Source organism: Clavelina lepadiformis, chromosome 3 (genome assembly GCF_947623445.1).
Source record: "Clavelina lepadiformis chromosome 3, kaClaLepa1.1, whole genome shotgun sequence".
Classification (NCBI taxonomy): Eukaryota; Metazoa; Chordata; class Ascidiacea; order Aplousobranchia; family Clavelinidae; genus Clavelina; species Clavelina lepadiformis.
This window is the reverse complement of record NC_135242.1, coordinates 6,793,672-6,807,982: the sequence shown is the minus strand read 5'-3', so window position 1 is coordinate 6,807,982 and position 14,311 is coordinate 6,793,672. Positions and strand designations below refer to the sequence as shown.

General features: G+C 36.3%; 1 protein-coding gene across 2 annotated transcripts in view; it reads left to right on the top strand.

The window, feature by feature from the left end:
* The window catches only part of LOC143449119 (uncharacterized), a 75,431-nt gene that overhangs the window by 3,339 nt on the left and 57,781 nt on the right, over positions 1-14,311 (top strand). For both annotated transcript variants that reach the window (XM_076949194.1, XM_076949195.1), the window contains exon 3: positions 10,790-11,296. In XM_076949194.1, coding sequence (XP_076805309.1) covers positions 10,790-11,296 — 507 coding nt within the window. The remainder of the gene's footprint in view (positions 1-10,789; positions 11,297-14,311) is intronic.

Genomic DNA, 14,311 nt, shown 5'->3' with positions numbered 1-14,311 from the left:
TGGTGGTTTTAACTGAGTACGTGTTAAAATTTTCTCGTTATATCACCATAATTGCAGCCTGTTGTTGCCAAATGCGGCAATGAAGCTCATCAAAAGCGATATTGAGTGCGCCTATGCCAAACTCTGCAGTCAGGTACCCAACCATGCAAACAGTCAGGCTAAGCTATGTTAGCCTTAATACGGCTGCCACTATTTCACCAGAAATAATCGTGCGTTCGAAGCTATTTTCAAAGTTTCTTGTTAACCTAACTTAAATTTTGTAACATAGTAACCTAAATCTAACTCCAATAAAACCTTAAATAGCTAAGATCCATTTATTGCATACCCATTCTGCTAACCAAACTGCCTATCTGTAACAGCAAGCTGCGTGACCTACATACGGTAAAATAGTCTCTTGGATTACTCTAATAACTGTAGACCACGGTGAAAGGAGTAGCACACGCACACACGAGACTCAACAACCAGCACAACTTTTACCTGTTTATTGGTAGGCCAAATTCGCAATTACACAAAACGGTGAAAGTTGCTTTTTTACCAGCAATTTAAAATAAATAAACAAAGATACAAGTTTTAGCATGCATAGAAACCCAAACTTTTCATTTATTTTAAATTGGCGTTAAAACAAACAACTTTGTCTGGTTTGTCATTTGTATCCAGTAAATTGGCGTGAACGTGTAAAAGTTTTGTGTGCATGTTGACAAGTCTTACAGCTTAGCCAGTTTAGAATATGTTTGACTGAGAATATCAGAAATGCACCAATTCAAATTGATAATTGATTCCAAAAACTTCAAACTTGATCATGATAATCACGATTTAACTGAAAGTCACAGGTAATTTACTGAATCTGTCATCAATTAAAAAAAATTAGCACATAAAACGTCACGCATATAGTTGATGTCACTGCATTGTTTCTGTTCTTTTTTACGAATAGCTTATACATACTTAACCCTCCGTCTACCACGAAAAAAACTAACGTTGTGAACCAATGGGGTCAATTTGACCCCATGCTGTATTGTTTTTTTTTGCTGTAGTTCTACGACCTAAATGTCTGCATTTCATGCAGGATAGCAAAGTAGTGCTTTAAACTGTCGTTTTATTAATTTTTTTATAAGCTTTAGCTTATACTTTACGTGCTTGATCAGTTAAATACTTTATGAAGTTTTGGATTACAGTACTTCTGAAGTAAAATCATTTTGAAGTACTCTTGCAAATAATACAATCACACATTCAAACGAAAGATGCTAAAGCTTTAGAATAAACGAACATCAGTAAAAGAATGAAAAAAATTAACAATTAACACCAAAAGCTAAGTAACAAATAACACTTGCAAGATTGCAATGTTCAATGCAACAGCACTAGCAACATGGACCACAAATTGTCTTGGAATGTCCCGAGCAAACGTGCTTCTTGCACATATAGCAAACCAAACTAGTCTTCTTGTCCTTTTTTCTGTCACAAAGGCTACAGCGCTGTCGTTTCAGCTTTGGAGGATTGTCAAGATCATCTTTGTTTTTTCTTTTTTGTGCTGATGCAGAAGAAACTGAAACCCTTTGAGAGGGGTCAGGTTGGGTGTTCACGCCAGCAAGCTCTTTACCCAGTTCTAGAAGGAAATTTCGTCTTTTCTTCACACTGATGCTTGGGCTTTCACCATTCAACTCCAGCCATACAATAAAGGCATTTACAGCACTGACGTCGATCATATTGTAGAAGAGTGCAACAGGCCATCTTCTTGTCATCCTTATGCAGGTGTACGTTCTCACCATCCGGTCCAAGGTATCGACACCTCCTTTGGTGGAGTTATAGTACAATATAACTTCCGGCTTTCTGTCTGAAGAACTTGCATCAACATCTGGCTGGGAATGCATAGTTGACAGCATCGGCACAACACAGTTCTTCTTGGGGCAATACGAAGCTATCATGGCATCATCTTGAAACCCAAATAATGTTGATTTGGCCTCCCTACCTTTTGCCACTGTGAATTGAGGCGGAAGTTCTGGTTTGTTTCTTCTTAGCGTTCCAACGATGGTTAGTTTTTTGTCCAAAAGTGTTTGTGCCAGTGAAAAACTGGTAAAAAAGTTGTCGCACGTAACATTTCGTCCAGATTTTTCAATCTCCTTTGTCATGCCGAGAACAACTCTTGTGCCTTGATTGACTTCTCGGGGAGCGTTATCATTTTTTCGCAAGTATACTTGCATTTTCCAAGCACAATAAGTATTCGAATCACAGATTGTCCAAATTTTGATACCGTATTTACCTGGTTTAGAGGGTATATACTGCCGGAAAGGGCATCGGCCTCTGAAGCATAAGAGCTGCTCATCCACCGTCATGCAAGCCCCAGGGATATACGCATCTCGTAAGTATGAATCCCAAGTGTCAAAAACTTCTCTGATTGGTTGAAGTTTGTCCAAAGACCTATTTCTTCTTCTTTGTGCATCATCAAACCTAAGAACTCGCAGTATTTGCTGAAACCTTCCACGACTCATGATTTTGTTGAAAATTGGTCTGCCATCATCTTTACTCCAAAGATGGGTTGCATTTTCATTTCCTGACTTATAAACTCCAATAAGTATTACCACGCCAATGAAACTCTTGATTTCTTCAGCTTCTACATGTTTCCATTCCCTGTTGTATACAACTTCTCCTTCTGCATTGGTCCATTTACAAATTGTTTCTATGAGTGGTTGACGTAGAAACAGCATAAATGAGTCCACAACGGAACCACCTTGCCTATTGGAAAACCGTGATGGGCCTGGTGTTGCATGGATGATGTTGCGATCAGGAGCTCTGCTAACTGAATGTCCTACAGGACTGGAAGACCAGCATACGGATTTGTTTCGAGAGAGAAAAGAACTTGTGGCAGCTGTCAACGAAACATCTTCACTATCACTTTCGACTGAGGTATCTGAGGAAGCATAGTCACTGATGTGATCAACCTCTCCGTCATCAGAAGACAAATATTCATCATCAGTCGACTCTAGATCTTCTTCGTCCAGCAAACGCGCAACATCCCACACAGTTAACCATCTCCTTTCCATAGTAGAACTCTTGTTTTTGGAAAAATTGTTGGTTTTATCTCTTTTGCAATTTTTCAAGAAAAAACTACTGTATCAGTCTTATATATCAAAAATAAACTAACATTTGTGGTTACTATTATATCATTTACAAATAAAACTGCAACTCCTAGTTTATTTTGGTGATTTATATATAAAAAACTTCTTGCAACCTCAGTTTTCCGGTTATGATTCCGTTGGGGTCAATTTGACCCCATTGGTTCATGATGCTGCTTCTTTTTGCAGACGTAGTAAAAGATGGTTTTATTTACTGAAGTTTGTGTTGGTTATACCATTATGGGGTATGCGCACAAAGTCACAAAGTTTCAATGTTCAATCTTTAAAACTAAAGAAATAATCACACAGTAAAATTACGATTGGGGTCAATTTGACCCCATGGTAGACGGAGGGTTAAACAAAAATAAGTTACGGTACCAAATAAATATAATAATATAGCCTATGTATGTCAAAACCTTAGAGGTATTACAGCCAGTAGCATATTCCAGGTTTTAATACACTTAAAACTGCAATGCAGAAAATAATGTGGTAAACAATTATGAAAATATAAATAAGCACTGTTAAACAAAAAATAGTATAGTAGAACTAAGTTTTATATATTTTACATTTTGACACACATTTGGTATCTGTTTTTTTTAACTCTGCGGTTGATATCAGATCAATTTAAAACCGGGTGATTTGCTCACTTCAGAAACGGTGCTTCTCTGTCTCCAGTATTTTCCCAGTTTAACACAGAGTCAAAGCAGGAATAGACAGCCGATCAACAGTAAAATTTTTGCATGCAATTTTTGCTGTTTTACTTGCAAATTATTTTCCTTTACTGTTTGTATTGATTGTAAGATATTGCTTGCATCACATGCTTTTCAAACATACACTGATTGATAAGTATTTAAAAAAGATCAAGTGTTAGAGTTTGTGTTGTTCAAAATTTTGATGTCAATGTTCTGCATTTACTACAAATTAATATCGGTTATCAGCTTCTTTGACTACTAAATAATCCATATCGGCCCTGAAAAAACCATATCGGTCGATCTCTAATTGTTATATTTTAAAAATACTAACACTCAATTTTCTTAATAATAATATGTTCTTATTAAACGTTTTCCATTGCTATTTCGTTTGCAATTTTTCTTGCCAAATACAATCGATACAAATTTTTGAAAATATTTGTTTGTGAAAAACGATTAACACTATTATACATTTTTCCATTGGTTATTATAATAACGTACATATATTTGAAACAAAATACGTAGGCTAAAGCCTACTGTATTGCATCTACGTGTTAACCTATTTATCTGCTATATAACATAAAAGAAAAACTTACTCTCAAATTTCAAAAATGATTTTAAATTAACCGAGTTTGTGTCAAATTATTATATTTCCGTTTTAATTTTTTTGATATTATTATAACATGACATACTATGGGATATAAGCAAATCAGTCAGGGCCATTCTACGAAATGTGGGACAAAATTACTGAAAAACAAAATTTGAATTTTAATTAATAAAATTTTATAATACATATATGTTATATATTATATTTTATAATAAAATATTAATAATAATAATACTAATAAAATATTATATATAGTCAGTTGGGGCAAAAAAAACATAGGGGTACTTGGGGTAAAAAAGGACAACCCCCCCAACTCCCCCTAAGAATGATTTTTTTGAAAAAGCTTTGCATGGTTAGAAACATCCTTTATTTGCATAGTTTTTTAACATACAATACAGGTCTAGAGGTAAGTACTCTTTAGGAACTATGCAAATCACTAAATTGACCCAAAAACGGTCCAAAAAAACTTTTTTTGCTCTTTACTAAACTTTTTGTGGATCGAAAACGATGGTTAAAAATCACAATCTTTTTATGTGTATCTACATGATATTTTAGTATGATTGTACTCCAGTACTTCAATTTTGATTGCTGTTAACCTTTCATTCTATTTTATGTTGTCTTTTTTTACCCCAAAACTACACAATGTGTTGGGGCAAAAAAAACAGTTGTTTTTATTTTCCCTGTGCTTGTTTTGTTTTACCCCATCTTTAATAACTTTCATTTTAAAACGATTTTGGTTGCTATAAGGAATTAAACTAGCATTTTAATGTTTTACTTGCATTGTCTCAGTTTCCTGATCTCTAGTAAATACATTAATCCTATTCCTAATGTACTGATGATTCTTTTGAAATTAAGTTAAGCGAGTGAAGTTAAGCGTGAAGTTTCACTCTCCAATCATTTTGTGTTGTTCTTTGTAGTTAATTGATTTATGTACCATTCCACTTTGTTGAACTCCTGCCAAATAGCCATTCAAAAGCTTAACCTTCTTGTAAGCATTTACCAGTTTTAGAAGTCTCTGTTCAGTGTTAGTTTAACCAGTCCTGGTAGCATTGTGTTTCTCCAAAAGATGAAGAAGGCAATCCAATTTTGGAAAAGACCAGTCCACAGGAAACTGAATGGTCAAGTAATGTGGAAGAAATGCCATCCACCTCATCAATCTGCAACATTTAAGCTGTTTCCACACCGTCGACGAGCACCACAGTAAAATCACGGATCAGAACAACAAAGGACATCATCAATGAGTTGCAACTTCACGCTCCCGAAGGGATGAAGTATGAAATACGGCTTGTGTCAAAAGATGAATCGGTTTCGATAGAAAGTGTGTTAAAATCAAGGGGACGACAAACAAATGACAAGAAGAAAAAAAGAAAAAGAGTGAAGATGAATGGAAGCATTTTAACAAATGAAGAATTTAACGAGCAAGTTGAAAACTTTGAAGCAAATGGAACAATTGCAAAAAAGAGAAAAGCTGGGAGAAGGAAAAGGAACGCAGACGAAGATGAAGAAATAAATTCACTAGAACTGGAGGAGGAGGAAGAAATAGAAAGAAGGATGGAGCGAGAAGTTCAAAGACAAATGGATGAAGACATGAGGAGAGTAGATACAGAGGATGAGATGGTAGAAGAGTCTGACGATGAATCTGAAGAAATGAATGACGAAACAAGAGAAGACACTGTTGTTAGAATGGAAGATGTAGAGGAAGAGAGAAGAGATGTAACTGAAGAAAGTGTAAATGAACAGAAGAAAGAAAAGAGAACAATTAAATTGGAAATAAACAAAAAGCAAGTTGGAAAGTACTTTGCAGTGTTTTGGGAGAAGCCAAAAACATATTATTGGGGAAAACTTCTGAAGGTCTTCAGAGACGAGGTTGATGGAAAAATTGAGCAAGCTGAATTTAAGTTTTGCGACAAGAAATCAACTTCAGAAGATGCAGTGTATTGGGACTGGCAAATAAAGGAGGACATAGATATAGTCAACGTTGAAAATTGTTTTTGGGGTCCTTCAACCGCAGTGTTAACTTCTGTCGGACGTGCAAAATCATATTTTGGTTTTGCCGAAGAAGAGAAAGTGAAAGAAAAATTTGTGTTCCTAAGCAAATATGGACTTCATAATGCATAAACTTCTTTGTTTGTTTGAACAAGATATTACAGTTTCATCCTCATCTGTATATATTGCTATTTCTTCTGCTTTGTGTTGCTTTTAATAAACAAAATTTGCTGTCGAAAGTGATTGTTTTTTTTACCCAGTGCATGGTTTTTATTGCCCCAAACACTGGGGGGAAAAAACAACACAAAATATTCGATAAAAATAAAAAGAATAAACATAATGCTCCAATTTTTTGGATACATCAATGGAATATTAATATTGATCAATAGAGGGTAAAACTTGACTTTTTGGCCCATTTTTTAGCGAGAAAATCAAAAGTTTGTCAATTTTGCATTTTTTTGCCCCACTTGACTATATATAATAATATTATATTTTCTAACATAATAATAGAATTTTAAGAAGATAAATTTTATTGTTTATTATTTATGTAGGGTCATTTTTTGTATGAAACCGTGTTGTATTATTATGATTTTCTTCACAGACGTCTTATTATAGACATTTTGCGGAAAGGAACACATTACTGGGTCAACTTTGGATAAAACAAGTAAATAGGCCTACAAAACAACGTACTGCAGGGGTCGGCAACCTTTCGTATGCAGTGTGCCAGTTTATGAATAATGTCAATATATCAACAACTCACGTGCCAAACCTTTTTTTATGTTTGGTTTTGCACTGGCAACTATCTGATGTGAAAATTAAACAGTAAAGTTGACTGAGTTAACAGACAAGAGACAAATTTGTTTTATTAATTTTATTGGATAACATCGAATGCAGTTACGCTAAACTTGTCTTGGCAATGCTGCTACTTGTGGGCTTTATTACGTCATACAAATGATTGTGCACCAGGGAAAGTATTTAGTGATTGAACAAACACATGATGTCAATGTGCAGACATAACCAAGGGCAAAAAGGAAATATTCGAGTAACGTTTTTAACAGAAGGTTTCGTTTATTTAATCTAATAATTTGAAAGCCTGTTGCTATTCATTAGGTTGCTCTTTCTGTGCTGCTTATTAGGCCAGTATAATTTTGCACAGTTGATTTATTTGCGATATTGGTAAACAAAGGCTTCAAAGCTAGTATAAAAATAGCTAACTGTTATTGAAAATAAATTTTATATTTGTATGCAATCAGTATCTTATGGATTTATATAATTGTATGCACATAAAGTTAATGTTTCTTTTTTTCGTTATAAATTTGAAAGCAACATTTATATGTTTAATTATGAATACTTAGCCACATTTCTCATCATTTATAAGGTCACCAGTTGAATTTTGCGTCTATGATATCATAACAACTTGTACACTTGTTCTTGTACACTACTTAATTTTCATCCAAAAATGATTACGTACCTTAATACTCAGGCTGAGTTCAGTTGTTTGCGCTTACGATTTGGTAAGACAGATTTAGGCTGACATGGCATGGAACAAAAGATATAGCTAGTCAGCTCGTTTCTTTGCAAAAGCTGAATGAGTTCAGTAGAAGATCACCTGTTACAAAAAAAAGATTAAGGGATACCACAACTGGTGCAGAATTCATTGAGTCAGATTTATGGTTTATTTTTATTGCCAAGGTTCGATGCACGAATAGCTGGGCAAAGTATAGTGGCAGAATGAGGTTCTTTCATATCAGTCCGTCTAGTCTGTGATGTTTTGTTTGCTTGGTAAAAGTTGTGATTGATGCTGCAGAAAGAGAAGTGAAGGTAATGATAGGCTAACCCACCCAAATATATCAACTAAAAATCCTCAACAAAGAGAGAATTTTCTGCAAGCAGTAGACGGAAGTTGAAAAGTTTTCGACAACAAAATTGAGGTCACCATTCCCACTTTAAAATACTAGTGATGGGCCAATATGAACCCAACCCCAAATAGATTTGCCGAATATCGCCTTTGTGGAAAATTCGGGCCAACACAAATACTAACAATGACGAACTCGAATACAATAATGCTTACAAATTTCTCGACTTTGTTAAAAAATGGTGATATATTTTCCTGGCTAAGCTAAACTAGTGTCAACAGTTCTTACTGAAGGTTATTTACTTAAGGATTTCATGTGTCACGTTACAAGCAATATTTGGTAACTTTTTGATGAAATTTTATCATTTGGTTGCTGATATAAATATATTCGGGATTCACTCGTGATTTGTGCACTCGATTCACTATGATATTCGGATTCACACAAGCCCGAATATTCGTCCACGCGACACTTTCCTGTAAAATACACTATATTATGTTGTCTGGTTAGGTTTGTGGCAAAAGTTTTGTCACCCTGTGTTTTTATGTTCATCGTGTGCTGTACATACAATTTTTCAGTATTATCAAAGTAACAAATAGGACTTCAGAATCATACGTTTATGTTGAACAAAATCTGGTATTCTGGCTATAAAATGTGCAATTTTTATTATAGACCAATCCTGCTTTTATAACTAAATACGACAGAAAAAAAGATGTTTACTGATGTCACATTTAGAAGTATATTTAACAAAAATGTTTTAAATTTCTCACAGCGCTATAAATCTAAGTTTTTCAACATATCCGGTTTGGGGGAATTCCATAATTTAGCGATTGTTTTAAGAGAAAACTTTGTGGCTCATGAGCGGGGTCAGAAATTTAAAGTTTTCAAAATTTTATTTTGCAAATTTTGTTTTGGTTGATACAGAATGAGATTAGTCTATTTTACTTGAACTTTTAAACATAACCTAAATATGAAGAAAAACTATCATAATGTTCAGCGGTGGCACGACTGTCCCATAAACATAAGAAGCAGCAGTGCGTAGTTAACCCTCCTTGCATTCCCATCAATATACTAATTACTTTAAGGTCTCCACAGATGCCCCACTGGTAGTCGTTGTAATGAGTTGCATTTAATACAATTTAAATGCTCTCCTAAGATTCTTTCAAGTGAATAGAGTGTACAATGGGGATGAAAGGTTTATCGTTACCATAGCATAGCAAAACGATTTGTGACAAAAACAAACATGCTTTACTATAAGAAAGACCTCACGGTGAAAATATCCGTGATGAAAAAAAAATTGTAGCTCTGGAAAATGCTATCGTCATACCGACGTGCGAAATATAAAAATTAGGTTAGGTGGTGTGTTTGAGCAGAAAAACTTACACAAGAGTTGTGTGCAAGGCTGGGTAAAATTTTGGTCAGGCAAAGAAATTTTCGTGGTATAAAAAGTTATATTTTAGAAACATTTTATACCCCTACAAAAATAAGGCTAGTTTGTTTCTTCTAAATCAACTTTTTGACTAAAAACATGGCTGTTGGGTATAGTAGCTCTCCTATACTAACGTCTGTTAAGTTGGCTTTTGTTTTCTCACTACCCAATTGTTACGTTTGAAAGCCAAAATTTCACGCAATGCTTTCTTGCCGTAGAATTCTTGATGGACCGGAGTTGAAGGTTTTGGATTTTAGATATTTTGACTTAAGGTTACATGAATTACATGGTTACAAAAAGCATTATATAACAATTTGGCAAAGAAACTGTTTGCCGTGTCATAAATATTTTAACCAATTGGCCAAATTTACTTTGAGCAGTTATAAAAAGTTCAACCAACAGTCAACACCTTTCCGCAATGTTTCTCCGCTATTGCAATACAGGCGAAATCATTATGTTGCTAATATACAACATATGCTCCTAAAAACATAACTTCCTTGAATTATCTATTATGTAAGTTTCTAATCGACACCATGTTTCATATTTTACTATTTAAGCCAGTGTTTCTCAAACTGTGTGCTGTGAGAGATTGTCAGGTGTGCCGCGGAACTTATTGAAAAATAAGCTATTGGTATTACAAACAGGCTTGCATGCGAAACTTGAGTTCGCAATATCCATTAGATAATTGATAAAATTATTGTATTTTCCTTGCCCATGTAGTAAGAGTGATTGTCACGTTATAATTGTTTTGGATTGTTATGTAATAATGTATTTTTAAACAAGACTTCCACCATTTTGACTTGCGTGCTGAGTTTGGTTAACAGGGAAGCAATTTGTATTTAGTCTGATTAATATGATATAAGATTAAACTCTTTAGAAATGGTTAGATATTGAAGTGCATTAAACACTTTGTTTATTTATTCAGGACTCAGTTACATAGCAATAAATTGAAGTAATCCTAAATATTAAACCTGGAAAAGTATTTTAAAGTTAAAGTATTAAAAAATTTTTCAAAGTAACTTTGTTGTTGTAGTAAGTGTGCCACAAGCTGAAAAAGTTTGAGAACCACTGATTTAAGCCCATTAAATAAGATCTTTTATACCATTTGCATTTAATAGATGTAAAGGAAGCAGTAACCGAAGCAAGTGCAATGACGGAGATGGCAATCGAGGCAACTACAACAATAGAGGTGACAACAGAAGCAAGTACAACAACAGAGGTGACGACGGAAGCAAGCACAGCAACGGAGGTGACAACCGAAGCAAGCACAGCAACGGAGGTGACAACAGAAGCGAGCACAGCAACGGAGGTGACAACCGAAGCAAGCACAGCAACGGAGGTGATAACAGAAGCAAGCACAGCAACGGAGGTGACAACAGAAGCAAGCACAGCAACGGAGATGACAACCGAAGCAAGCACAGCAACGGAGGTGACAACAGAAGCAAGCACAGCAACGGAGGTGACAACCGAAGCAAGCACAGCAACGGAGGTGACAACCAAAGCAAGCACAGCAACGGAGGTGACAACCGAAGCAAGTACAACAATGGAGGTGACGACGGAAGCAAGCATAGCAACGGAGGTGGCAACTGAAGCGAGTACTGCAACAGAGATGGAAGTGACAACTGGTAAAATTGTTTTAACTACAGTTGAAGGTGAACCAACACATTTTATGTTTTTAATTTCCTTAACATACAGTGCCAAAGGTGTTCAATATTCTAGGTTTTAGACAATGTATAACTTATTCGTTATTTTGGTGCTAAGCTATCCTACAATAGTCGATAACTAAGTTCTTTGCCACCGTATATCATCATCTACTATTATTGAATGTATGTAACACCCAAGTTATGGGCATGTGTGACAATTCGTACACGGTGTTACTGTTACTTTACATAGTGTTATTTGTACACAATAGTATTTATTAGGGATGGGCTGATACGAACCCAAACCCGAATAGTTTCACCAAATATCACAAACCTGAATATAACATGACGTATATATTTATCGATTTTGTACATAATCGATAAAGTACAATCCTGCTTTTATAACTAAATACGACAGAAAAAAAATGTTTACTGATGTCACATTTAGAAGTATATTTAACAAAAATGTTTTAAATTTGTTACAGCGCTATAAATGTAAGTTTTCCAACATTTCCGGTTTGGAGGAATTCCAAAATTTAGCGATTGTTTTAAGAGAAAACTTTGTGGCTCATGAGCGGGGTCAGAAAGTTAAAGTTTTCAAAATTTTATTTTGCAAATTTTGTTTTGGTTGATACAGAATGAGATTAGTTTATTTAACTTGAACTTTTAAACATAACCTAAATATGAAGAAAAACTATCACAGTGTTCAGCGGTGGCACGACTGTCCCATAAACATAAGAAGCAGCAGTGCGTAGTTAACCCTCCTTGCATTCCCATCAATATAATAATTACTTTAAGGTCTCCACAGATGCCCCACTGGTAGTCGTTGTAATGAGTTGCATTTAATACAATTTAAATGCTCTCCTAAGATTCTTTCAAGGGAATAGAGTGTACAATGGGGATGAAACTTTTATCGTTACCAATGTGTAGAAGCACACATTTTAAACTTCTTTTTGAGGAGTCATTAAAAAGTCGCCACTCATCTGCTATGTGGACTTACCTCAAACTCTGAAACAATTCTTCACTAACAAATCATCTGCATCATCAGCCTCTGCATTTTGGTGACCCCGACGTGATTCAATCCTCGTGGCCGTTACTGCCAGTTCTTCATTCTGGTGAAAACATCCGACGTGTTTCAATGTGGCTGGTACTGCTAACTTTATTCTTGTAAACAAGTTGCTTTAACAACATTGACAGCAATGGCTCCAGCTCAAAGTAGTTCAGTTTCTGACGGAGATGACGAAGACGACGATGATGACGACGCTACAACCTCTTTTGCCACATTCAGGACTTCTTGGACTGGTTGCAAAATCATTCCACCGAAACGTTTCTCTGATTACAAACACAACATGTTCCTTTGTTTGCTGCTTACGTGTTTCTTTTTGTTTACATCAGCCGCTCAGGTGAATCTTCATCTGGACTCACAGCAATTTTTATTATGTCAACGTTCGCATTCTCTTGGGTTATATACCTTTGATGACGACATACATTGTCAAAAGCAAACACCCTTCTCCATACACAACTGCTCTGCTACCGTGTTTGCTCCAGATCTTCATCTCCAGAAGATTCCTGCAACAGTTTGCACTTCACAGATTACGTCCTGGAGCACTATTTACTTCTTTTTTGGGAGTTATCAAAAATCGGCCAATACCTTTGACGCACACCCACCTTACAATCAAGAATGTTCGTCTTGGAATGAAACCAAAGTTTCATCACATGGCCCACTCATTCTGTCTAACCCTGCTGCGTACTCCACACGCAATGCTGTCCATTATAAGTTTGTCTGGCCGACTTCAGCTTCTGGGACAGTAACCAACAACTTCTTGTTTCACACTACCATTTACTACGATTACGTCACGGACACAATGACGTCGTCTCTTGGATCGCTTGCATCGTGCTCAATCGAGCGAGGATACTGCTTAACGGGCAATCGTATGTTTATATGGCGAGTACCTTCGCATATCAACTGCCCTCCAACCAAGCCTCTTGGGTCGCATAAGATGCTACTCCATTACAACTCTACGTCTTTATATAGAGTTTCCTTACCTGACCTCGGGATCTCGGTACATCACTGGAGGACATGCTCCACACGTGCGAAAAGCTGCTATGGCAATCATATTCACTGCGACGACAACAACTTTATCTTTCGCTACCACCAATGTACAGAGCTCGACAGACTCGCTCTTTTCCGTCCTAACCTGCCAAGGCGTGTATCTTCTCAAACGCCACACTCTCAATTCTCGCGACTTCTTGCAACCTTTGACACTCAACAGGACGATCTTATTTCCGAAGATCTCACCACTTTCAACGAAGAGAACAAGTTCCTACATTGTCAACTCACGAAGCTGATTGGCACACTCTACAAAACAGTTGGGAAGATCTTCCCTACTGAGATACTCTCTACTACTCTTGGACATCAAACCATAGGTTCCAGCCTTGGAGATTTTATGTCCAGAGCAGCATGTCATTCTATCAACGGTACCGTCTTACCGTCACTTGCGTACCGAAACGCATTTAGCCAACGTCCTCTCATCAAATATCGCGATCAAAACGGCCACAGTCAATACGGTCAACTCATTTCCGACAACATTGTCTTACCGGGAGTACATCTGCTGGAATCGTATCGACCAGCAAGAACCTTTGTCTTCCGAGTTCTGGGACGCATCGTCCTGTATCACAACTATACTTTATCGCACGAACATATGCAGGTGCATCAACTCAACTTGCTTTTGTCGCCTATACACATCAACTACAATGCACCTGACTACGAGAAAATTCTCAACGAGCTACCTGACTCTGACTCGTTTACTGATCTTCAATCGCTGCTCAGCTCTATGTCTGAAGCCAACCTTCTTAAGGAGCAAATGCGACATGTCATAACAAGTCTTACTACAACTGATGAAACTGCGATCAACGGCTCCTACGTCGCAGAAACATTCGCACACGCCGCAAAACAAACGTTACTCCTTGCACTGTCGCAGATTACGAATCCAATTCTCT